General features: G+C 42.4%; 1 protein-coding gene across 1 annotated transcript in view; it reads right to left on the bottom strand.

Annotated features, from left to right (window-relative positions):
- Positions 1-7,904: 7,904 nt before the first annotated feature.
- The window catches only part of TNR (tenascin R), an 847,456-nt gene continuing 827,849 nt past the window's right edge, over positions 7,905-27,511 (bottom strand). Inside the window, exons 23-24 of the mRNA XM_069231566.1 lie at positions 24,411-24,574; positions 7,905-12,730 (exon numbers count right to left, since the gene is read on the bottom strand). Of these exons, the coding sequence (XP_069087667.1) occupies positions 12,611-12,730; positions 24,411-24,574 (284 nt within the window). The 3' untranslated portion in view covers positions 7,905-12,610. The remainder of the gene's footprint in view (positions 12,731-24,410; positions 24,575-27,511) is intronic.

Genomic DNA, 27,511 nt, shown 5'->3' with positions numbered 1-27,511 from the left:
CTTATTTTTTACTTTCTTTTTTAGCATGTCTCATCATACGCTTGTGAGGAGTGGCGAACTGTGGTCCTTTCGTGATGGCAACAGGTGGGGGCAGGGTCAATCTAGGGTGGGGCAGGCATGGCAGGATGGACAATGGGGACTGAAGTGAGGGTGGTGGTGGGAGAGTGGGATCCCTAAAGGTGAAAATAATAAGGAGATGGTATCACAGGTCAGCTTCGAAAACATGAGATACTATATTTGCCCTGGGGGTGATCAGGGACCTTACACTTATTTTGACAATCACCAACTTTCTGACTACTGGCTACTTAGGTTAAAGAAATCATGTCACCAAAATGTATGCACTGGAATGTAAGATAATTAACTAGCCCTGCCAAAAGATGATTAGTTAAAGAAACAGTACGTTTTTATAAGCCTCGAATGTTATGCCTTACTGAGACGCACATTGAATATACAGATTGGGCTTTGCTTAGATAATCAGATTACAGTTCTATGGTAGTAACAATAAAAAAGGAAAACAAACTACTTGTAGCAGCTCCAAGTTTCAGAGACGCTCCCTCAACCTTTTCCCAGTGGCAGCTATGCCTCTCACTGAACGTCCCTGAATTCCCAAAAGAGAGAATGTGCCCACTGGCATCTGTGGTCAGAATCCTGGGATTAGGAAGATGCAGGGACACCCATTTTCCAAAGATGAGACACTTCTAACTGCCATGTTGACTCCTGCTTGATAGACGGGATGATGGGAATCCTGCTCCTGATTTTTTGTGATGTTGGTTTTCATGATGCTACAAACGAACGTACCACTAAACCTAGTTAAAATGTGGCTAGTGGCATCACTCCCTGAGAAAAAGCCATGCCCCACGCAACTTGTGACCATGCCATGACTCTTGAAGCGTCCTCCATGAGTAAGGCCTCCACATAACTTTAAAGCTTCTGAATCCTGCATTTTAGCAGCATCTCTAGGCCCATACCGGTTTGAATTCAAGCTCCAGTGAACTCCACATCCTGATCAGGTACGAGTTAAGACTTTAAGGGGCATATTTACATGAAAGTGGCACATCAGTCCCGATGCGCCACTTTTCTTGTGTGCCCCTACCGACACCTAACGACACCATGGTTGCACTGTATTTACAATATGGTGGTTGTTAGGACAATACAGTCAAAACAAGTTACGCTACTGTGACGCTTTGCAGGATTAGTGCCAAATATGATGGCGCTAATCATGCAAAGTAGAGGGAGGCCCATTGAAAACAATGTGAGCATCATTTTAACGCCTGTCTTAGGCAGGAGTTGAAAATGACACTGAAAATGGCGCAGTGAAAGCTTGCAAATTTCATCGCGCCATTTTTATGGGCCTCCTAAGGGGGAAACTCCCTCTCTTGCATACATTATGCCTCGTACAGGCATAATGCGGCGCAATGGGTTACAAAGTGCACAAAGCATGCATTACGTCACTTTGTAAATATGGCACGATAAAAAGGCCACCTTACCGCCGCATTAGCATGAAAAAATGACGCTAATGTGATGTAAGGTGGTGCAAGGGGCTTGTAAATATGCCCCAAATATGCCCCAAAGTTAATAAAGATGTTCCTAGAACATAGAAAGTATTTGATCCATGTGTCATGTGATGCTCTGCCCGTTCCCTGCCCTGAATGATGAATGATTCAGCCAATCGTCTAAGTGTGGATAGATCTTTATATCCCTATTATGAAGCTGCTGCATCAATAGAACCACATCATTGGTGATTACTCTTAGGTCGAAAGGAAGTACACCATACTGGAAGGTCTGATGATGTACCACAAAACTCTCACAGATCTCTGGTGCCATAGTTTCACTGGAATGTGGAATTTAAGCATCTTGTAATTTCAGAGTTGCCAAGAATTTCATTGTCAATGGGATGATGTTTTTCTAGATAGTTTATCTTGAAGTGAAGAGTAACCCATGTATTGATTTCCTATAGATCTAGGAGAATGATAAATACTCCTGTGATCTTTTCCACAAGAAATTGGATGGAATAAACTCCTAATCCTCTCTCTGTCTAAGCAACATGTACAAATACCTTATTTTGAAGAAGGACAATGCTCGAATCTGGAGACATGAATACAAAGTCGAGAGCATAGCCAGAGCAACCTAAGCCCAATACACACTGGTCTGATGTGGTGGATTCCCAGACTGCCAAAAAGTCTCAGACACATCCATCAACTGGACCTGGACACCATTCTGCTTTACAATGGTCAGGATTATTTTTTGTTTCATTGATCTATCTGATACCAGACAGCTTTAGGCCCACGAAAGGAATCTTATTAAAGCAGCTTTTTCTTTGGCACCCGCTTTCCAGTCTCTCATCTTCGGGTCTATGTGCATCTACTGCTGCTCCAGAAGCCAGTGCAAGGGTCTGCAATCCATCACAAGAGATGTCTGGAAGCAGCCTAGCTTGTTGCTCCATTTGTTCTAGTAATGCAGAACAATCTTTTTCTCCAATAGCTCCCTGTAGATTCTCAGTCAGAGCAGTCAATGCTATATATGTTCCTGTCCTTAAGCCCTACTATGGTCAACCTAATCCTTTTTAAGAGAACACTCTATCCATGTATCCACTGCATCTGTTGAGGTACAGTCTTCTGGATTGATAGAAGTACACCAGTCAAGGCCTTTAGCATAGAATAAATATTTAGGGAATATGGTAACACTGGTTCACCATCTTCTAGAGCAAGATTCTTCCACGAGTAGCTTGTGAGCTACTGATTGGTCTTCAGCTACCTATAAATAGTTCTCTTGTATGCAGCTTAGCCTACCAAATTAGAGATTTTTGCTAAGCTGAATTAATGTATGTGTACCAAATTTAAATGAATGTATTTGAAACGAAAATGTGTGTATTTTCAGAACTCACAATTTCCAAGATAAATTTAAAGCAGATAATTGAGTAATAAATCAGGTGGTGTTGGAGAGACATATCACTAATTAATATTACCTTTGTGCCAGGGGCATTACTTCTATGGCTTATATGTCTTACCCATGTAGAGACATTCCAAATTGATAAAACTTCTTTTACATTGCTGCTGGCACCCCTGTACTGAGGTGAGCACTTCTGGTACAGGATGGCCACTAATGTAATTTTGGCTGACGTGGTCACTATTACAACATAGCTGCTATGCTTCCCAGGTCCATGAGTGATGTATTGCTCCATTTCTATGTTTTTTCTAATTCTGTGACTTGTAGTCCTGCTTTATAATGGATTAAGCAAGACTACACGTCCCAGATTTCAAAGAAAAAAAATGGACTGGAGTATCACATCATGCATGGACCTGGGAAACTAGGCCGGGCTGTTACAACACTAATAGTATTAATAGCTGGGGATGATTTTATTGAACATAAGTAGCTCTTATTTCTGAAAAGTTTGGAGACCACTGTTCTAGGAGTCCTCTGTAGAAATTATGGAACAGTAAGATGATTCAAGTCCTGCCTTCCCCATGACCATTAGTCTGCTCACTTAATATGGTAACAGACAAAACATGATGTGTCTCTCGGCAGGAAACCCTTTTAGAAGTGAAAAAAATTATCTCTTACAATAGCATTATAAGGAGTTACATGACCATATAGAGAAACAAGACTGGGTTATAAAATGTTGTAGCTCTGACAAGTGTGGAAACATGCAGATATTATGTCTTCCCTGCAATGACCTATCAATTGTAATAAGGAAATTAGACTCAGTATTTAATACAGAGATTGCAGGTGCCCAACTATTATATGCCTATTACGGGCGTAAGAAGAACTAGAATGTTTTGATTCATACGTCCAAGCAAAAAAGTGCCTCTCTGGAGAGTAGGTTTTCTCCATCTTAATAAAAACTACTGCCCTTTTGCTCTTTTAATGAAAAATTGTCAGGTTTATTTCGTAACATGGAAATTAGCCCCCCTTTTGCTCTAATAATCATTTTGAAACAATTTAGAGAGCTTTTAATTTTTTTGCAACAGATGTGATTGCTGTTTTAGATGTATGTTTTAGGAGGAAAAGAAAAGGAGATAAATACTGGATTTCACTGCTTTCCATAGTATTGTTACTGGCCTTGCCTCAAAAACATAGGGGCATATTTACAAGAGAATGGCACATCGGTTCCACTGTGCCACTTTTCTTGCGTCGCACCTGCTCCATCTAACATGCCTTATTTACAATACAGCACAACCATGGCAGTCGTTAGGACGATAGCATCAAAATGTTTGATGCTATTGTGGGGCTTTGCTAGACAAGCATCAAAAATGTTTACACTAGTGTAGCAAAGCACAAGGAGACCTACTGATTAGAATGGGTGCATAATTTTAACGCCTGCTCTGCGCAGGCGTTAAAAATGAGAGAAAAAATGTCACAGTGAAATGCCGTGAATTTCAATGCCCCATTTTTCCGGGCCTCCCTGCGTCGGAACACCCTCCTGGCATACATTATGCCTGGCGCAGGCATAATGTGGTGCAAGGTTTTACAAAGTGACGCAATGCAAGCATTGCACCACTTTGTAAATATGGCGCGGGAGAAAGGCCTCCTTAACACCATCTTAGCATTATAAAAATGACACTAAGGTGGCACAAGGGGCTTGTAAATATGCCCCATAGGATGGCCAGGTGGCAACCCTTCAGTGGAGAGGTGAACACATGTCAGCTGTCATGACTGAAAAGAGGAAGTGAATGTGAAGGTAATGGCCAGGAGCACAACACAACTTCAAGGGATTGAGTAACAGCTTGCAGGGCTCTTCCACTTAAAAAGAAAGTTTGCAGAAGGAGACGAGCAGTGCCAGAGGTAGAATTCCCAACGTTGGCCCCCAGAATTCATTGCACAGTGATGTTGGAACGAGGAACAGGGCGAAAAGAGAATTTTAGAATCACACAGTCACATTCGAGAAATAAAAGGCAAACTGTCACTGTACGCACAAGGGCATATCCACCCTAAAATAGACCATTTAAGTTTCAAGCTTTCACAGTTTTGGATACTTGGATTTCATGCAAACAAACGTTTGTAAAAATGGTTTTAAAGAAAAAATTGTTGATTATTGACATAGATATGTCAAAGGTGAAGAGGTATGCAGCCACTAGCAGCCCCTTTGTATAACTGAATTGGGTGCAAAGATTATGCATTCAGTATTTTTCTAGGTCGATGTGAAGAGCTAGTTATTTTGACATACAGCCCACGCCAAGAGCTCAGTGGCTTTTATCAGAATGTAGACATGTTGTTCCCTGTAAGGATACAACTGTTGAAACATATGGCCATACAGCATAGGGAGGTGACTTGTCCACAAGACTTAGGACACTTTTTGTTTTTTTGCAGTTTTATGTAGCCCACACTTGACTCAAAGGTATTGGAGCACATTACATGAGCACCAGTTACGTTACGCACAGACACATTCATTTTCTGGTAGGCACAGTCACATTAAGGCCCGTAGTTATACTTTTTTTGCGCCGCATTTGCGTCGTTTTTTGACGCAAAAACGGCGCAAACTTGCAAAATACCATTGTATTTTGTAGGTTTGCGCCGTTTTGCGCCAAATGCGGCGCAAAAAAAGTATAAATACGGGCCTAAGTGATTTGCCCAGGATGTTGAGCCAACACCAAGACTCAAACCTACTTTTCCAGCTCCAAAGTAAGCAGCTGTGGCTGTTACGCCACATTCAGCTAAATGTGGGACAATCTGCTGTTCTTGGCCAGATCCGGCTAAATTGTTGCTTGCAACTTAGATTTAAATAAGTACGTCATCAAAAGGGATTTTGAGGAAGGGGTATAGACCAGACAGAGGGCGACAGGATACTATTTGATATATTCTGGGGTTAAAATGGGGAAGCTTGAGCCTTAATGCAATGTCAGAGGAACAGGTCATTAGTCATTATGGGTTATTTGTCATTATCTGGTTATATAAGTGTGCATGCATTCCCCTAGCAAAGTTTGTTTAACAAAATATATAGAATAGAACATCCCAGTCCTGGCTGGATTAAAATGTTTTGCAACTTATTAATAGTGAGAAGATGTAGGTTGTAGAGTCCCTAACCAGAATCGTAAAAATCATAAAAATACTACTCAGACACAAGGACGATCATGGGCAACTGTCAATCACCCTGCCCAAATATTCCTCAAAGCTATGCCCTTAAATAAAGAGGAGCAAATACATATAACAAGAGAGATCCACCGTGAAACTAGAACCTATCAAGTTACCTTATAGCATGACTGTCTCCGCTCACAAATAGATGCACACCTCACTGTCTTCAAGACCTGCAAGAACTGCTCGCACTGAGCAAGATTCTGCCTTGTATGTTAAATGAGTGAAGAATTTAATTTAAAGGATGGAACCCTAATTTACCCAAGGTTAACTTGAACATTTTGATGGACTAGAAAAATGAAGTTGTATCTAATGCCCTAAATCTGTCTTTTTTTTATACCGTCAGCAGTCCTATCCTAAATGGCCAGGAGGCACAGTCCTCAAGAGACCTATGCCTGTGTGAGTCCAGAGGCATACACCCCGCTTATGATGTTTAACTATATCCCACAATAACAGATGAACTTACCAAAATGAGGGCAAGTAATTGTCTTTGCATGTTAAAATGTTGCATGTTGTGTGTCCTGACTATTAGGGGTTGGACCGTTGATGATACATTAAAAAAAAGATCTGGTTCATTAGACTAAGGGCCTGATTTAGATTTTGGCGGATGGGGTTACTCTATCACAAATGGGATGGATATCCAGTCCGCCACATTACAATTCCATTACATACTATGGACATCGTAATACAGCGGACTAAATATCCGTCATGTTCGTGACAGAGTAACCCGTCTGCCAAACTCTAAATCAGGCCCTAAGTCCTGACAAAAGCCTTGGAAACATGGAGGCCACATTTAGAAGGCTGACAATGTTGACTTTATAGACGTTGTAGAGACACTACATTCCTATGACACCCCTTTTTGATTTTTTTTATCTCTTAGGCCCTTATCAGTAAAAGGATATCTAGGTGACCCACAGGTATTTTTATGTAGAAAGACACCAATCAGAAAATATCCAAAATATCCAAAGAGCTCTCTGGAATATGGTTGAGCCCCCCCTGGTATAGGGACCTCGGTAAAAGCTGATGATGAAGCATGCCAGTGATAGAGTGGGTGAGGGTCTAACAAAAATAACCTAGAAGGCTTCTGTGGCGTCTCTTATTGGGACTCATTTACACTGTGGAATGGTGCCTTATAGTGAGGGTGTGGGACACCTTTGGTGAATGAGCTTGACCCTAGGAAGAACGTATCCTATGTTATAGTCGAACTCTCTCTCCTCTACCTGGGTTATAACTCATTTTTTTCCAGGCCTACGTGTGAAGCTCTAGATGTACCTCATCAAATAATATTAATACATAATTAATCAAGCTATTGTACAAAAAGCAATACAGATAGAATGGGGTTTTGCATTTTTTCAAATTTCTATGAAAGAAAGGGGCATTCTCAAGTTGCAGGGCTAATTATTGCAGAGAGTGGGCAAAGCAAGAAAAAAATATTTTTGGTTTTAGTGTTTTTTTTAGTTCAGAATCTCAGACAAAAGAGAATGTTTCCTACATGTTTGTGGGTCTCCAGAAATGGTTTTATTTACTGCCAAATTAGCATCATTTTTAAAGTAGCTGGCATGTAGGCCAAGTAGGAAATTTTGCACCACATCTAGGCTTCCAGTGAGAGTCAGCTGAACTCTTTAAGGATTAGAATAAGATGTTTGAACCACTTTACTTCTGGCATTACCCCGGATACAGTTCATAACACAGCCTTTAAGATGGTGCAAGAGAGGTGTTTACACCCTCTATTAGAGGCCACCCTTTCCTTCTGCTCTTTCATTTCTTTCTCGGTCTCTCTTCCATTCTCTCATGCATTGATTTTTTCACTGACAAAAAAGACACCAACACAGATCCATCCATCCCAGTGGAAAATTTTATTAACGTATAGAAAATGCATTAAAAAAAGGAACTATACATAGGCTAAGAGTAATACGGATCAAAAATGCTGGTTAGCAGCTATGGTTAACAATCGTAGATCCAAATTCTCAAAGCTACGTCATTTTAAGGGTTCTTGTTGGTTTTAGTTCATCAAAATGTTTACAAAGGATTCTGAATCCTCAGTTTTCTTAAATAACAAGCACAATTCCAGAGTAATGTATGTACAAAGGCAGTAAGAGAGGACTTCTCAAAAAGTTTACAAAGAGGCCATCATGGAGGGCCGGGACAGGGTGGCAACAGACAATGGTATTGGACAGCTGAAGAAGGAAATACATAAAAATGCTGAGGACAAGGTAGAGGTAAAAGAGTTGAGGAGAGGGAAAGAAGGGCCGAGAATTAGAGAGGAATTAGTTAATGCAGAAAATGTGTTTAGGATCTCTCTAGCCAACTGCTGGTCACTCTGTGGAATTACCATGGTCCTTACTGGGAAGGAAAACATGGTTACTGTAGTCATCAGTGTGAAACAGGTCTAAGGACCTTGCTCGGTGTTTGATGCCACTGTGCTGTGTTTGTGAACGATTTTGCCAGCATTCACTAATTATAGCTACTTGTCATCAAATGCACTTTTGGCTGCAGCCCATTTGTAAAGAACAGAAGAAGAATTGCTGAAGAACTACTCCTCAAGGGCAGGCAGCAAGAGAGGTCGGACAGGAAAGGTGTGCCTTCAATGCAATACCCTGGCAATAGGGATGCACCCATGAGAATCTATTTGAACAATTTAGCACTTTAAGATGTGGTGCTCATGTAAACATTGCTGGAGTCATAGAACATGAGGGGATATGAAATCAATAGTCTAATACATGAGCTTTCCATTGCCAAATGGTTGACTAACAGAGACTCTTCTAAGTAAATGCTGGGTGGTCTGGTTCTTTTCTATCGGTATTAGGGTGATTTTGTTATGTTGTTTGATAATGGTAATTGCGAAGGTTAGGATGTGTTTCACGAGTCGGGAATTAATATTGACTTCTCCCAGTATCCAGAGGGAAGTCTGGACCTGAGAGTTAGGAAAGGAGGTAGCATATTTACAGAACGGAAATAGAAACAACTCTTGGCAAGGTTGAACATTTGTGAGAGGTGTTGGGAGCCTCGATGTAAGCTAAAGGTATTGTTGGACCCCATGAAGTGGGCAAATATAGCTAGAATATCTGGGGACGTAGTTTCAATAAATAAAGAATCCTCCTGTCTTACTGAATTCCAGGTCTTTTCTCTCGGTGATCACACAAGAATTAAAGAAAATGTGCTCAGGGAGGAAAAAGGATGTTTAAAGGAAAAACTAGATGGATCATGGGAGGTCCAAGGAACAAAAATGGAATATACAAGGTAAACTCAGGATGGAAACCCGCTTAGGGGGCGCAGGTGGAAATCATTTGGCACACAAAGTGATGAAGCAACCAATTATTCTTTTTGATCAATGGTTTGAAAGGATCCTGAGACCCATAGAAATATCTACTGTGAAGAGGTATGCATTACCGAACAGAAGCAAGCTTCACTTATTTGACCTAGAACAGGTTTTGAGGAGTGTATGAATAAATGTAAAGAAGCATTGCTTTTTCAGAAATATGGACAACTGCATGGACAGTGAACATCATTTGAAGAAAATAAAGATCATGGTAAAAAGTGTGCCTGGGAGTAAAACACTAGCGCCTTATGAAGAGGGTTTTGACATGCAAGGCAGACATATAGAGTTCGTATGTCTGCATGAGAGTGAGCCATAACCCGATATGGCTTGTATTTTATTACTTGCAGTCAATACTAATGTAACTTCACTCATTATATTGCTGAGAAAAGAGGTGTGCCTCCTTTGGCAATGAATCAAACTTTTGAGTGGCATCTTGTTATGTTAATGAAGTAAGGTGGAGGATTATCCTTTACTAAGAATCTTATAATCATGGTTCTTAGATTGTCTGTTAATAGTGCTGGTCTAACGAGCAGCTGAGGGAGAGTGAAACTCCAGGGTCACAAGAAAAACACTGGGGGGCATTTTTGCAATAAGGTGGTGCAGCGAGGTGCTGCGCCGAAACTGGCAGCGCCGCACTGCGTCACTTTAGAAATGTAGTAATACACCATATTAACAAGAATACAATGCACCCCTGTGCTTCCCCCTGCGCTGGCACTAAATGTGCTGCTGAGCACCAACACAGCCACCCTTGCGCAATGGTGCAAGGATGGTTGCATTGTAGGGGAGATTGTTTTTGTGCAGGAAGGGACACCTTCCTGCACAAAAACAATTTCAATGGCGATTTGCTCTTTCTATGCAGCACACATAGAGCAAAAAACGGGGAGAGATAAAAGCATTTCTCCCAGTTGCACCATGCTAACACCACCCCTGGGTTGGCGTTAGTTTTTGGCACTGCCTCAGATTTACGCAATCTCATAAGTCTGGGGCAGTGTCAAAATGCAATGGATGTTGCAGTGGAATGCCCACAGCAACACCCATTACATGCCCCTTCCACCCAAAGTGCTGCTTGTGAAGAGACCATATTTAGCCTACAAAAAGTGGCTATAACCTTGCCTTGTAACTACGGCGCAGAGCACAGTGCCACTGGAGAGTCACAAAAAGTGATGCTCCAGTGGCTCTAGGGTCTTGTAAATATGCCCCTGAGTTTCTTTGGCAAACAGATACTCACATTTTGCTTATCCAGGCTGAGGATGGTGGAGAGACATGCCATTATATGGAATGTATATTAACATTAACATTAGCTCACACCAGAAATATTGGCACAAAAACGTTTGTAAGTGATTGCTAATTGCTGAGGAGCCAACTACAAATCAGCAACTGCTTGTCTCAGGAGCTAGGTTTGAAGGCAAAGAGGACGAGCAATGAACAATGTCATCCACCTGGGATCTGACACTCTACGCTAGAGTGCATCTGGGCACTCTACTGGTGTATCTTGTGGTTTCTAGCAATCACAAGATACACTTCTAAGTTTGGTGGGGTTAGACAAGACATCTACTTGACATTTATTGGAAGAGCCAGTATGGATCTCCTTGCTCAGTGCTTGAAAGAAAGGTACATTTTACTTGGTTGAAAGAGGCCTCATTCTCTGATAAATGACACTTTTGAAGGTTCTGGGTTAGTGGTGGTAGAGAAGGAATCTGGAGCTGCTAGCACTAGCAGTAAGCAGAGAATGGAAACATCTTGTGAAATTAGCGGTAGAAGACAATAATGGTAGGTCTACTTGGGTCAGTGGTTGCACAAAAAGACGCTAACTGACATGGAGTTCATGGTGGTGGAGAACAATGCTAGTTGTTCTTGGATTAGGGCTGATAGATGGAGCCACAAGCTCTCCTTCAAGATGGGAAAGAGAAGGACTCTAGCTCACCTTGGGTTAGAGTGGAATACAAGGCTTTTATTTCTCCTTTAGGTTTTGGTGATAGAAATGCTATTGTTGCTTAAATTAATGATTTTAGAGACATTTGCTTTCCCTGGGTGGCGGTGAAAGAAATTACCTATAATTCTTCTGGGTAAATGGAGATGGAGAATAACTCTAGCTCACCTTTAATTAGTGGTGATTGAGAAGGATGCTAGTTCTCCTTGAGTTCATAGTGGTCGAGAAGTGCGTTCTCTCCTTGGATGAGTGGAAGGTGGAGAATGGAGCATGTGCACCTTAGCTTAATGGTAGGCAGAGCTGGATACCAGTACTCCTTTGGTTAGTAATTGTAGACAAGTACACTAGGTCCCCTTAGGGTATTATTGGTAGAAACGGCCTTAAGTTATCCTTGGGTTACTAGTTGAATAGTAAAGGTCTACCTTTCCTTGATTAAGTGGTGAAAGAGCAAAAGAGAGTTGACAGTTGTCTGTAAATTAGTGGTGAAGATCGAGAGAATATCCCTCTGTCAGCGAGCAGTGACAGAGAGGAACCTTAGGCCTCCATGGGCTACTGGTAGTAAAGAGGGACATTAGCTCTACATGGATTGAGTGGTGGTAGAGAACGATGCAAGGCCTCTTTCGGGAGATAGTGCCTGTGAAAATGGGAAGTTACGCTGGTAGTAGGTTAGCTCTGTGTTAGCTCATTTGTTAGTAAGCGGAGGAGAATGCCACCTCTCTTTGACTTGGTGGCATGCAGTTTTCAGGGGTAGTGTTGATCGAGAAAGACACCTGATTTCCTGATCTCATAATGGGCGGAGAAGGACAGTTGGCCTTCATAGTTTCCCTTTTTTCCCTTTCCGAATTCATCCTTATATCAGCTTCCAAAATCCATCCACAGCTTTTACATAAGTGTCAATAGCATCCTCTGACCCTTCCCCCAAAATAATCAAACCTTGTTTAGCATGGCTCTATATGGGCTTGTCAGTTAATGAAAGGAGATGTCTATGAGGTTCCTCTTTGTGATGATAAGGGAGAGGGTAACAATTCAGAAGGCCTTATCACTCAACAAGTGCTATCTGAAGGACACAACCATAAACATTCCTTTTGGTGAGCTGAGAACAATTTGACAACTGAACAGTTAAAAGGAGAGCACTGCCTTAATCACCTCTTCATTTGGTTCAACATTCTCCACCCCCCCATGTGCAGACAGCAAGTCGTCACGATGAATGTCTTGAATTCCAAATGATCAAATAACAAACTAATCACAGGTAAAAGGAGGTGGGGCCTTAGTGGGTCCTGGCATCTCCTGTCTCACTTCTGCGTGGACCTTCGTGTTTTTCCAACAAGACTGCGGTGGTTGAAGGGACGGGTCTTCATCTCCACAAAGGGTATGGAAAATTCGTGGCCTTTCCAATGATACCAGTTAATACCCTAAAAGAAGAGGGAATGAGAGAGGAGTAATGGAGGTCTGAGGCATTGTGTAACAGCAGTTTAAGAATCACAAATCACGAGACGACTAACTAGCTGAGCGAGTTTTAATATAGTTGTACTAGAATATTAGATTCTACATAGCAGGTGTGAAATTGTTTTTCACTGAGAAGGTGGGACAGAGGCTTTGTACATGAAACAATCAAATGCTATGTCTTATATTTAAGCTTGAACTGTCAATGAAAAACCTTCTCATTTGGTGCAAACAATGGAAATCTAGAAAACATTCCGCTATGAGAAGTGAGGCACAGACCGCATCTATAAAATTTCCCCCCTCTATACTTGAATCGGAATTAAACAAAGGTGGTGTGGGTCTGTCATGTATGGTACCAGCAAAGAAGAGAAGGCCATCACTAAGTAAAATTAATTTATTTATCAAAGTAGAACAGTAGATAATATTTGCGGAACCCTGACTCATGTCAGAATTGTGATTATAAGCAGAGCGTCCACAGCTCACTCCCACGATGTCAGGTGTACAGTGACTGGCTCTGATTGGTGAACCTTTCTCTCTGGTGTAAGAAACAGCATAAATATAAGTAAATGTGATGATAACCCTCTCATGGTGAGGTATCACGTTTAATAGGATGGAAATGTTTGATTTGGTGCACTTAGAGTTTGGGTCGTTGTCAACATGTGCATCACTCTCTGAAGTGGTGATAGCAGTTGAATGATTACAACTGTGTGGAGGAAAATCTCAGCCGTGTCACAAGTGAGTAAATGGGAAATCTATTACGAATGTGTTTGGAGTAGATATCCAGCACGTGAAAGTATGTTATGGCAACAATACTGAACACAGAAAACCATCACCGAGATTCCCCACAATGGAAAGTTTTTACAACAAACAATTCATGCCATTATTGAGTGTAAAAGAGGAATTTTTGTTATACAGCCAGAGTAGAGTAATCAGTTTGTTATGGTGTGGTTAAAATAAGGGTTAAGATTAGGTTTGAAGTTACTGTGAGTATTACCTGTAGTTGTAGAGTTAAGAGAGAGAGGTTACAGTTATTTACCATTAAAGAGTGATTCTTGGACTTAGAGTTAATGTTAGGATAGGATTTAGCGTTGGACTGTCTAGTTTAGGGTTACAGAAGGGTTTGGGTACAGAGGGAGGGTTTGGGACGGGTAAGAGTAAGGCTTAAAGTGAAGGTGAATTTTAATGTCGGGGTAGGGTTAGAGTTAGTGTTAAATTAAGGAAAAAGGGGCAGGAAGGGCTAAAGTAGACTTAGGGTTTTGGTGAGGGTGACGTGTAAGGAAAGCATTATAGTCAGTGTGAGGCATGAATTGTGTTGGGTGAGGAGGAAAAAATGTCCTTTTTTGCAGAGGAGTCGGACGTACAAGGCTTGCAACGGCAGAACAGTACTTAAACTCTTGTAGGGGTTCTCTATAGCAGATTCTCTTCAACAAACTCCACTATAATGGCATAGTGCTTCAGCACTATATCTTCAATAGACGCGTCTTACATCTATCATCTTTTATACAGTAACATTGTTTTGCTGGTTCTTTCCATGAACAAAACACAACATGCTTCCTGCCATTATTGCCTCGAGTTTATCACTTAAGCCTAAGGAGTCTATTCTCCACTGTGGCCCTAAATGTGAGTGGCATATGAAAATATCTGATACCCCCACTCAACCCGGATTTATCAAGATACAATGTTTTGGGGGACTAAAATTTGGAATCAAATTTAACCTGCTAATTTAGGTATGTTTCCCCAGTATTCGACTGCATGAAACATGTGAAACCTCTAAGTGAAATACCACTTTTCTGCTAAAATAATAATTCCGATCTGCTTAGTTACCAGGACCTATGGAATTAACAAGCCACTCATATATATGTAGATAACATCGGCTTCAACCTAAACATGTTTTCCATAAGCAATTTCCTAACCCTCTCCTCTAGCATTATGGGACTGCAACACTGGCTATTCATTAAATTCAGCTCCTCCTCAGTACCGCCACGTAGAAAAACAGTTTTAACCAGAGGATTCTCACAAGATCATGGAGGAAGGCTTCACCTCCTTCCTAATGCATCTCAGTAGCACCCCTCTCACTCATTCCACGCTTCCCCAAACTACCCAAATCTGTTTCCAGCTTAACTCTCATAAAGATCCGACTCTTACTCTGATCATCATGAGAAAAGCACCCTATTTTCTGGTTGCTTGGAACTTGCCAACAACGTGCTCGCAGATTTTCTTCAATTCTCATTTCCTCAAGGCATCCTCTATTCCAAGACCACGGCCAGAATCCAAAGAAACCAACCACATTGAAGCGAGTGTTTAATTTAAAATGAACGCCTCACAGCCCTTCAACTAAGTTAACCACTCTCTCTGGCCCACTTACCATCTCCGGTGAAGAAAGAGATCCCACGACGAAGACATCTTCACATGTGGAATTGCTGAGATTTCAAATCTCCAAAGTGCTCAATCAGAATTTCACTGGTGCTGCACCAAACATTTTGAACTCTTTACATGGCCACTTCTCTAATTTAAAAAACTATTCAAACTTAAACTTTTGTGACTTTGCTAGAAATACGTTTGAGGTTCCTTATGACTGATCAATCCTCTCTGACCTCATCATTGGCATTTATTACCGCACGTGTGTTTTATTGTACGTAAAACACAATAATAGCGATTTGGTGGAACTATGCTATATTACACAGTTCAATAAAAAAAATGAACAGTATGTATGTTTTATTTTATTTGCTAATTCTTCAGTGACTAAACATGAAAGAGGCTGACAAAAGTATCTTAACCAGGAACGCTGATCGTAGCATATTGTAAAATGATGCTTAATTTGCTAAAGAATAAATGCCAGGCCCCAAAGTTTTGCATGGAAGCCCATGGCAGGTGCTATCAAGGCTGGGGATGCTGATTACCAGCGGCGGCTGGTAATTTTTAGGGGTAGGCGGTGAGCTCTGCTCTGCTGGCAGAGGAGTTTTTGGCACTCGTGGAATTCGGCAAAAAATTTGAATAGCCCGGGGGCGGAGCAGAGTTTACTGTCATGTGCTTCTGACCATGAAAATACATGTGGCCCATTACTTTCCAAAAGAAAACTGAAAATTGGGCTGCTTTTTTTTACACTCGCCTCAAGTTTGGAACTCATTTTTCATTTCCTCTCCTCAGTCCTTTTTGAAACAGTGCAAGCAACGCATTTTCCCACAAGCCACTACTTGCCAGCACTTCCGTGTCATGTGTCGTAGAAAAAAGCTGTGTGTCCGTAAGGCTATTTCGCATTTCCATTTTCCCAGTCGCCTTCACCTTGCGGGAAGACCAGGAGAAAGAAGCTGCATGCGTGCCTTACATTCTTCCCTGAGTGAGTACCCCTTTCTACCAGTCGTAGACTGACTTAAAGTTTATATACATCAGCCTCTGTCATCCTGGAACATGTCTGAGGAGGTAGGGCGCTGAGTGGGGGTACTGAGTAATGGAAAGGCAATTTTGAGAGAAAGGTAGACAACAACCAGACAGACTCTGCACGAGATCCTGCAGACCCCTCGAATGCCCAGCATCTGCAATCCGAAGGGGATTGTCTTTTTGAATGTGGTTACCCGGGGAGGGTCTTACTAGAAGTTCGTCTCATGTTAGGTTTTAAAAGATTTTGAGCAGCCGTCAGCTGCTGAGTGTTAGTCCAGCAGCCCTGCCACATAAAGAAGTGTGTGGCCTGAGAGAGGCCCTTAGAGCCCAGTAGGAAGCATGTGAGCTGGTTTGCTGTACTATTTGATCCAGGTTTCTGATGTGGCAATTCACTGTACTCTTACTGTTGCACGCCCGGAATCCTTCTGCACACGTAGGGGCATATTTAAGAGCCCCTAGCGCCACCAGAGTGTCACTTATTGTGATACTCCAGTAGCGCAATGCCCTCTGCTGTATTTACAAGGTGGCGTTAAGACACTTTTGGTGGCTAACCACCACATCGTAAATATGGCCCCTTCACACACAGCCCTTTGCGTGGAAGGGCATACAATGGGTGTTGCTGTGGGCGTGCCATAGCAACACCCATTGCATTTTGACACTGCCTCAGATTTACGAGTTTTTGAAAACCTGCGGCAGCACCAAAATCTAACGCCACCCTAGGGGTGGTGTTAGCAAGGCACAACAAGGAGGAATATTTTTATTCCTTCCCCTTTTTTTTGCTTTTTCTATGTGTGCTGCATTCTGCAGCATGCATAGAAGGAGAAAAATGGCAGAAATGATTGTTTATGTGCGGGCAGGTGTCCCTTCCTGCACATAAACAATCATTTCAAAATGATGCTTTGGAACTTCTGTGTGCTGCATTCTGCAGCACACAGAAGTGCCAAATCGCCATTAGTGATTGTTTATGTGCAGGAAGGGACACCTTCCCACACATAAACAATCAAACCCCTCAACGCAGACATCCTTGCACAATGGTTCAAGGATGCCTGCGTTGGCGCTAGGCAGCTCAATTTAGCACCAGTGCAGGGGGAAACGCAGGGGTGCACCGTATTCTGATAAATATGGCACATCTCTGCGTTTCTAAAGTGACACAGCGCAGCACTGCCAATTTTGGCGCAGCACCGTGCTGAGCCACTTTTTAGTAAATCTGGCCCATAGTTTTTTATTTTACTTTCTTTTTACAATTGGTCTAAATTGGTATTAAAGCACCGCCGAAAATAATTCAGATTTTAAACAACAACTCCATCTCTTCTTGTTTCCTACCTGTGTATGTTTATCATGCTTTTGGTATCTTGATCAAGTATCTCGCAATATATTGTTAACAGGGAGAACCGACTATTTTATTGATGCTGTTGCAGGTACATATATTACATGAAGTGTTAAAAGTGCCGCCGCCTGCCATGGGACATAAAAAAAGGTTAACCTGAACTGCTACGCTTCCCTGTTTTTGAATGGGCTCCCACATTGGTAAAAGACCACGAAATTCAAAGCTACTGTACACAGAGGGAACCTGCTTTATAGGTATCAATCAACCGTGGTCTGTGCAAAGCAGGTATGGCAGTAGGAACCCATTAAAATGCAAATGATTGGTCGAAATATTGGTACGTCTGACCACCAGTGTCTTTCTGTTTCTGGTAAGAAGTCTGCGCTCCAAATGGCGTTTGAACAGTCACGAGAAACACCGGATTAAGGTTTGTGGTATTTTTTTAAATTATCTGCAAACAATGTGAGACAAAAAATATCGTAGAAAGATATAAAACATTATTGGTGTTAGAAGAATACACTGCATGGGACAGGTGGGTACACAACTCCTGAAAGATGGGCGCCACCCTAAATTTCATGTTTTTAATTCTCATTTATCTTTTAAGTTTACAAAGAGAATATTAGTATCCAAAATATGAAGCGCCGAGAGCGTGTGTACAGGGAGGAGGACTAAAAAAGAGTAAGTAGAGCCATTGCTAGTTACCTGGTGACGATTGTCCACATTGACAGCAGGAGGTGGGGACTGGGACAGTGAAGTGTCTGGGACGCCAGACATTCATGGTGACATTACAAACACAATGTAACACTGCTAACTTGCCCAAGTTGTCCTTAATAAGAGGGGTCCACCATATAACGCACATCCCGTTAATTATGGTTCTATTTGGTTAATCGCATTTATAAAAAAAAAAAATGTGGCTCAATAGTGAACAGAACCCAAAGCACATGAGTGGCTGGGTGTGGGGTGGGAATGGTGAATTAGCAGACAGGCGCACTGAACTAGTGCTGGGCCCTTAAAAGAAAGAGAGGCCTGAGGCTGTGTGCAAGTGCAAAAGAAGCAAGTGCAAGGCTACTGCAAGACAGGGGTTGTGCTTGGCCATCCGTAGCAAGTTTGTGACGGAGGGCAGGCGACATTCTGCCACACGCAGATCTCCACAGAATATCACTGAGTTTTTAGATAACTCTGCGGAATTTCACAGAGTAAAGCTCTGTGAGCTCCACCCACCCCTAGTAGTGGACTGGACACTCACGCACACATACACATTCATTCACACACACATGCACTCACACACCCATTGAGTCACAACACTAAAAAATATTCAGACATACATGCAATCATACACCAAACATTCATTAAAAAAAAAAAAAAAACACTTACCTGCAGCTCAGCCTCGGAGGTGCCAGGAGGATTGGGAATGCTACCTTCCCTCATGGGTTGACCTTAGTTTAGCCAATGAAGGAAGGCAGCAGTCCTAAGCCTCGGAGGTCCCAGGATGGCTGGGACTGCTGCCTTACCTCATTGAATGACCTTAGGTGAGTCAATGAGGGAAAGTATCAGTCTCAAACTTGTCACAGAGTGGGATGGGGGTCAGTGAGAAAGCTGACCCTACCCCACTCTGCGACGATCACTGATTGACACTCAGCCCTGGGAACATCAGGGCTTAAAGCTGATCCCTCCTGGACATAAGCAATCAGTCCCTGCAATGAGGTACCCTTGCAAGGGGGCCTGTGTTGGGGCTAGGCAGCTAAATTAGCACCAGCGCTCGGGGAAACATACGGGTGCACCGTATTTTTGTAAATAAGGCCCATCCCTGCATTTCTAAAGTGACGCACTGGGGTGCTGCCAATATTGGAGGTGCAGTGCCACGCTGCACCATTTTATTGTAAATATACTCCTTAGTTTTTTGTTAATATCTCAAAAATGTATGAATGGATTTACACCAAACAACAAAAAGTCTTTTTTCTGGACCAAAAGCTACCTTTCTATCAAATTTAGTGTAATTCCATCCACTCATTCAGGCTGTAGTAATTTTCAAAATCCCTATGAGAATTATAATGGGAAATGCACTTTTTTTGACCCCTCCTTTTTCTTGGCCCCTGCTTAAGGGATCACCTCGAAACTTCCCATGTACAACAAGATTATCGAGAACACTTTTTTGAATAATTTCATGAAGATTCGTCAAACGGTGCCAACTATATACATAGGCAAGTCAAAAAATGCTTTTTCTAATGAAACTAGGCCCTAACTATAACCACCTACAGGCATACACACATCAATTTCGCTTTCCTTCAGCGTTCACCGATATTGCGGTGTTCCCACATGGAAAAACAGTCAATACCACTTCTCCTCCAATTTATTTTCTTAATTGTGCAGTGACAACCCAACGCGTTTCAGAGAACTTGTCTTCTTGATCACTGGTAAACTTCTACTCGTGTAACAAACAAATTACATTTTGCTGTCCTTTGTTTGTGTTAGTTATTATTAGTGCACATTGGGTATTTAATTGTTTGTTACACGAGTAGAAGTTTGTTTTTGTTCAGAGTAAAATCATCTGTTGCATCGCATCTGAGTGAGCGTTTTACTTTTTCATTTTGGATTTGTATTGCTCTGCCAGTGTGATCCTCTGGCATGCGCTCCACCCCCCCTAGGGTTTCAGGTCTTGTGATGCAGCTTATATATATATATATAAATATAAATATATATATATATATACTGATGTCTTGCCTTTGATATTTTTAGGGCACTGTATTTTAAACAAGCATTGGCAAAGACAATAGGTCTCACCTATAAGAGAACTATTGGCTTTGGCAATGTGTTTTAGCCCTGTTGTACACCAGTGTGGCTTCTGTTCAGCATTGCTAGAAGTTAATGTGGAGTGGGGTGAAGTGGGGTACACTGGGAAGGGGTAGATTGGGGTAGAATTCAATGGGTGAGAGTGGAGTGAGTAGATGGAATGGAGTGGGGTGGATTGGGGTAGACAGTAGAGAGGTGGAATGGGGTAAATTGGAGTGGGGTAGATTGAAGTGAGGAAGTTGGGTAGATTAGCATGGTAGATTCGAGTGGGGTAGATTGAATTGAGGTAAATTGGGTTACAGTGGGGTGAAGTGGAGTAGGTGGTAGTATATTAGAGTGCCAAGACTTGAGTGGGGTAGATAGGAGTAGGGTAGATCAGGGTACAGTGGGGTAGAGGGAATTGGAATATATTGGGGTAGAGTGGAGTGAGGTAGATTGCGGAAGAGTGGGATTGATTGGGTAGATCAGAGTGCAGTTGGGTAAATTGGGTGGAGTAGATTGGAGTGGGGTAGATTTGATGGATTATAGTAAAATAGAATGGAATGGAGTGGGAGTAGATTGTGGTACTTTGGAGTGGTGTAGATTGGGGTAGATTGGATTGGTGTGGGGTAGATTAGGATTGGGTGGGGCAGATTGGAGTACGGTGGAGTGGGGTAGATTGGGGTAGAGTGGGTAGACTGGGCTAGAGTGGTGTAGGTTGGGGTAGATTGGGTCAGGTAGATTGGAGTGGGGGAGTAGGATAGATTGAATTGGGGTATATTAGGGTGGAGTGGAGTAGATTGGGGTAGAATGAAGTGGTGTGGGGTACATTGGAGTGGGGTAGACTGTTATGCAGTAGATTGGAGTGGAAGGGGTAAATAGAGGAAGAGATACATTCAGTGGATAGGGGTAGACTGAAGTGGAGTGGGGTAGACTGAAGTGGACAGGAGTAGACTGGAGTGCAGTGGAGCAGATTATGGTGGAGTGGGGTAGAGTGGAGTGGGACAGATTGGAGTGAGATAGATTGGGTGGATTATGGTCAGGTAGATTGGAGTGGAGTGGCCAGATTGGAGTGAGATAGATAGGAGTAGAGTAGCTTAGAGAGGGGTTGATTAGAGTGGAGTAGGGCTGATTGGAGTGGTGTACGGTGGAGTTGGATAAAGTGGTGTGGGGTAGATTTGGATGGGGTGGGATAGACTGGAGTGGGGTAGATTAGAGTGGGGTTGATTGGATTAGGGTGGGTTAGATTGGAGTGGAGTAGATTGGGATAGGTTAGAGTGGGGTAGATTGGCATGGAGCAGATTGGATGGGGTAGACTCGAGTAGGGTAGTTTGGGGTGGAGTGGGGTGGCATAGATTGGAGTGGGGAAGAATGCAATGGATTAGATTGGACTGGAGAGGGGCATGTGGTAGTATAGAGTGAAATGAAGTGGGGTAAATTGGATAGAGTAGAATGGAGTTTGCTAGATTGAGGGTAGACTGGAGTTTGCTAGATTGTGTGGATTGAGTGGAGTAGATTATGGCGGAGTGGGGTAGATTAGGGTGGAGTAGGGTAGATTGGAGTGGAATGGGGTAGACTGGGTAGAAAAGAATGGTGTGAGGTAGGATGGGGTAGAGTGGAGTGGGGTAAATTGGGTGGATGGGAGTGGGTAGATTGGAGTGGTGTAGATTGGGGTAAAGTCGAGTCGGATAGATTGGAGTGGAGAGGGGTGGTTTGGAGTTGGATAGATTGGAATCCAGTAGAAATTGGAGTGGAGTGAGATAGATTGAGGAAGAGTGGAGTGGGGTAGATTGGAGTGGAGTGGAGTGCTGTAGGCTAGGGTGGAGTGGGGCACATTGGATGGATTAGAGTAGGGTAGATTGCAATGGAGTGCGGTAGATTGGATTGGGGTAGGTTGGAGTGGGGTACGTTGGGGTGTAGTGGGGTGCTGTAGATTGGAGTGGGATGGATTGAGTTAAATTGGAGTGGAGTGGGGCAGATTTGAGTGGAGTGTCGTAGGTAGGAGTGGGACAGATTAGAGTGAAGTGGAGTGGGATAGATTTGGGTTGACTGGAGTGTGGGTGAGTGGAGTGGGGTAGACAGGGGCAGACAGGAGTGGAGTGGGGTAGATTGGGTGGATTGGAGTGTGGTAGATTGGAGTGGAGTGTGTTAGATTGGAGTGGGGTAGACTGTGGTAGAGAGGAGTTGATAGATTACAGTGGAGGTTATAGTGGAGTCAGGTCAATTGGAATGGAGTAGGGTACATTGGACTGGGGTTGAGTGGAGTGGAGTGGAGCAGCGTAGAGTGGGGTAAATTGGAGTCAGTTGGGTGAGGCTGCATTGGAGTGGGGTGGATTGAGGTAGATTGGAGTGGGGTGGGATAGATTGGGGTGGATTTGAGTGGAGTGGACTGGGGTAGATTGGAGTGGAGTGGGGTAGATTTGGGTGGAGTGGAGTAGGGTAGATTGATTGGGAGAGATTGTAGTGGAGTGGGGTACATTGGATCGTCTTAAAGTGGACTGGGATAGATTGTCGTGGAGTGGGGTAGATTGGGTTAGAGTGGGGTTGACTGAAGGGGGTAGATTGGGTGGAGTGGGGTAGATTGTAGCGAAGTGGAGGGGGTGGAGTAGACTGGGGTACATTGGTGTGGAGTGGGTTAGATTGCAGTGGAGTGGGTCAGACTGAATTGTGGTACAGTGGAGTGGGGTAAGTGGTGACGAGTGGAGGGGCATACACTGGAGTGGCATGTTGTGTCATAGAGTGAGTTGCATAGATTGGAGTGACGTGGCATGTTGCAGAATGTCTTAAAGGGGAGGGTGTAGAGTTGCCTGTCATTGAATGGAGTGGCATGGCGTAGAGTGGAGTAGAGTCACATAGTGTGGAGTGTGCATGGTGTGGTAGTGCACTGCAATTACAGACAACACATTTTCATAAGAAATTACCATTACAATTGTGTCGAAATATGCTTTTACTGCACACAAACGATAAGGTGTGAAAATATCATCACCTAGTTTATTGATGTGTTTTGATTATATTCAAATATTTGTTTCCACTACACTTCAGGATACCAAAAAATGCTCAATTTGTACTAATTTTGATATATTCTGAAACATCAGCACAGTTCACTTTTTTGTTGTGTGCTAATAAACAAAGATATACACCCTCTCCTCCGGCTTGGGTACTCAGCAGGATTGTCACATAATTACTCTCACTTTGAAGTCAGAGAAAGAAAAATAAACACCAAGCTCCCTGAAAGAGAGAGTTTGACATTTGACCTCTGTCTTTGAATGCACACCAAATGTGATGAGATATGAACAAGATTTACAGGCCTGTTTACAGAAAGCAAATTAATGAAAGAATACAGTAAACAAGGTTTGGGCAATGGAAGTGACAAACTCAAGCTGAACATCATAAAGCAAATAAAGCCAGCAAATAGGAAGTCAGGAATCTCTTAGGATGAGCGTATAGTGCGTGGGACACTGTCCCAATAACAGCCTTCTTTCTTGTAAATTTGGGAAATATCCCTACATTGGCTAATATAAATCCAATCCTAAAAGACAACATTTCAACCCAAACAGAAAATCATAACATAATGCCAACATACACATCCTTTCAGAAAGTTTCTAAGCTTTGCTTAGCGATGTGTTCCACTTTTACTCAACAGTCCACCAAGACAGAAACATCATGTCAAGGATTTGATTTAATTTTTTTTACCACTCCAAAGGCACATGCTATATATTTCTGAATAACTCGTTCTATTGGTCTGAATCCAGGGTCATATGCCATTGGCACATTCTTGTTCAAGAAACCTTGAAGACATTCACTGGAGTTAATTTTGCTGGGTGCATCACAAAATCTCACAATGAAAGGCAAAGTAGGTAAAGTGAACCGCAATCTTTCATGGAGAGTTCTGATTAGCAACTGTGATAATTTCATGTGTACTGTTCTTTAACTTCCATAAAGAGTAGTATATTAGGTTGTGGGTGAAATGCCAATACAAGGGCTTTTAAATATAAAACACTGATTGCTGGCAGTATAAAACACGCTGACACCAGTGGGATATCATGTAGAAGGTGCCAAGCCTTGTGCATGAAGTTACCCTACTATAGCATGCTGTTTGTTCAAAGAGGCAATCTGAGTTCAAGGACATGCAAGACAGTTTTGCTGCAAAAATAGACAACATACTCCAATGATCTCACCTGGCTATGTCGAGATTCCCCATATTTTCCATTCAGGTTGGTGCGGTGGCAGTTCTTGAACCACCAGGCTCCTTTATAGGACATGGCACAGTTGGTGACAGCAACATCATTGTCTCTGTCCTTGGTGGAGAATGGGCGCCCCTGGTGGTATGAGAGGGAATCCCCTGCCGGGAAAGGAGAATGTGTCATTGTAAAAGTGATGGCCTTTGATTAAAAGAATGAAATGTTGCACCAAATAACTATATTGTTAATTTTAACACCTTCTATCTTGGTCCGTGGGAAATTGAAAGATGCTAATCCAGCAACATATAGCAATGCAATTAGATCACAAGGCATTTCACGAACATGAACTAGTAGGGCTTGATTCACAAAGGTAAACTTAGACCAAAAGTCTAAGTTTAGATTTAACATCTAACTTTACTACGAGTAAAGTCAGACTTTTGATATAAGTTTAGAATTTTGGTTAAAGTTTAGACCAAAAGTCTAAATTCAGACCAAAGGTCTAACTTTACTATGAGTAAAGATAGGTTTTAGGTCTAAACGTAGATTTTTGGTCTAAGTTTACCTTTGTGAATCAGGTCCCATGGTTCTTGGTTAACTATAGCTTTTAAATATGGCTTGATTACCTTATGGGCTTGGTTGGTAAGTTATTTTTCTCCTTTGTAAACATGATAAAACAAATACACCGTTTTTTTTCAGAAAACACCAAGCATCGGCAAACTGTTTGTGACAATCACATGTTTGACGTAGCATCAGTGGCATACAGCATGTAAGAGTCCCATGTATAATGACCATACAATAAGGGTCAACTTGTGAGCCAATTTGCATCGTTCTTGCACCATGCGATGTGGTGCAAGAGCAACGCAAAGGAAAAATGAAAAATTGCTGCATTGCATTTACTCTTCGCCATGGAGGTGTTTCCATGGGTGTTTTTTGGGTGTTCCCACAGAACATCCATGGATTTTAACGCATCCCAGATTTACAAGAATGGGTAAACCTTGGAATGCTCCAGAACCCGCCCTCCCCACCCCCAAAAGAAGGGGCATAACAAGGAGAAAGATCTTTATTTCTCCTCATTTTGTTCCTCTTTCTATGTGTGCTGCATTTTGCAGCACACATAAAAAGAGGAAAAAGCCTCAGGAGATTGGTTTTGGGCATGAAGGTACCCCTTCCTGTGCAAAACCAATCCTGCTTGCATGGCAGGCACCCTTGCACCATGGAGCATGGGTGCCTGTGTTGTCGCTAGGCAGCCTATTATGCGCCAGTGAAGGGAAAGGACAGGAATGCGCTGTATTGCCTTAAATTCAGAGCATTCCTGACCTTTCCCAGTGATGCAGTGCAGTGAAGCGCAGCAAGGTGACTTGTTGTCATAAATATGGCCCTTAATATATAGTCATTCATTTGATTTCAACAACGTATTAAGCCAATAACTGCATATACAGCATAACCTACATATAGTTCACCGTAGTCTGGTGGTAGAGTTTGTTCCAGTGTGTAAGATCGTTGTGTATTTTTTATAATCTGTTTCAACATACGTATGGGTTTTTCTTCAACAGATGTCCCTTCTGCTGTATCGTTTTCCAGTCCTCTATGTTAAGGGTTCGCACAAACAGCCAGTGTATTGCTATTTGTTGCTTGGCAAGTACCAATATAAAGTGTGCACACTTTTTCTTAATCAGGTTGCTGCAGGTATAATACCAAACAAAAGAGTATTGGGCTCTAAATCTATGGTGACAATGGGCCTGTTTCACACAAGTAAGCTTACCCTTGTGTGTAAGTTTATGATTTTTTGGATTTCTCAAAGTAATTTTATGAGTAGTACCTTTATGACTGCGGAGTTTCCGCACTCACGGTGGAGACTCCTCACATAAAATGATAGGAAGTCATAAAGATACTACTCATACAATTTTTTAAATTGTAAAACATCATAAATGTACACAAAAGTGTAAGTTTACCTTTGTGAATCAGGCCCTTTAGCTCTTTTTCAGTACCTGATTATGACTGCTTCCCAGTATTGAGTCAGGTACGTCTATGTAAAATGAAAACATGTATTATGTGGTCTATTATCTCCTGCTTGCCTATCTTTTCAGCTGCCTTATCCCCTCTGGTCTCTCCTGCACATACTAGCAGTCCTAAACTACCCACTTACCCCTCCATTCACTCTTGAAACACTCTATTTCTTCACACTATTCACTGTGTCAAATCAGCATTCCATGCTTCCTGTGCTCTCTCCTCCACTATCTCTCCTTTTCCACTTCATCCTCTTCTGAGCATTTCCTGCGTTCCATGCCTTTCCCCATCCTCCCTACTTTGCCTCAGCAGTTCTTGATCTCAGTGCACTCCCTGTATTTGTCCTGCCTCTCCTTAGCTGTTTCTGGCCTTCTTTTACCTCTGGTCTACCGGCCTCTTTCTGCAGGTCCTGCTCTTCCTGCTCCCTTATTACAAAACCTTATACTTCACTAGTGCCTTTCTGTATTAGCTTGTCCACATATTTCTGTCTTTGAAACAATCATCCCCATTCTCTGAAAGGTTCATCTTTACACTAGCAACACATATTCAGAGTTTTTTTTCTCTTATAGCCTAGAATTGTATTTCTGCTCTCCATCCCCTCTCAAGAACAGACTGATCTGGACACCAATATCCCTTGACTCTCTGAGGTTGATATTGGGCTTTATGTTTACAGGACACAAATGGCATAATCTATAGTTTGGCAGAAGGAGTACAGTCCATCAGGGTGGCAAAGGACATTACGTGTGCCACCAAGACAGACTACCGCCCAACAAATATCCGATGGCCCAAAGGTGATCTCTGCACCTTGACAGGAGCCACATCATGGTGGCTCCTGTCAAGGTATAAAACATTTGGTAGATGGCTGCCTTTGGTTTCGACAAATGTTCACCAAAGTTTACTAAGGTTTGTTTTTCAAAAACAAGCTCACAGACTGGAAGTTTGTTATAGAAAAACAAATCAGTAATGGCCTTCACACCTAAAGAGATGTTCCCCATATGTGGAGGTCACTATTTGATGTTTCATGTCCATTGCCACTGGCTTTTACCAGGAAAGAAAGCAGTGGTGGCCCGTCCTTTAGGGCGGAGGCGCCA

The sequence above is a fragment of the Pleurodeles waltl genome, chromosome 4_2 (assembly GCF_031143425.1).
Source record: "Pleurodeles waltl isolate 20211129_DDA chromosome 4_2, aPleWal1.hap1.20221129, whole genome shotgun sequence".
Lineage (NCBI taxonomy): Eukaryota > Metazoa > Chordata > Amphibia > Caudata > Salamandridae > Pleurodeles > Pleurodeles waltl.
This window is presented reverse-complemented; position numbering and strand designations above follow the sequence as displayed.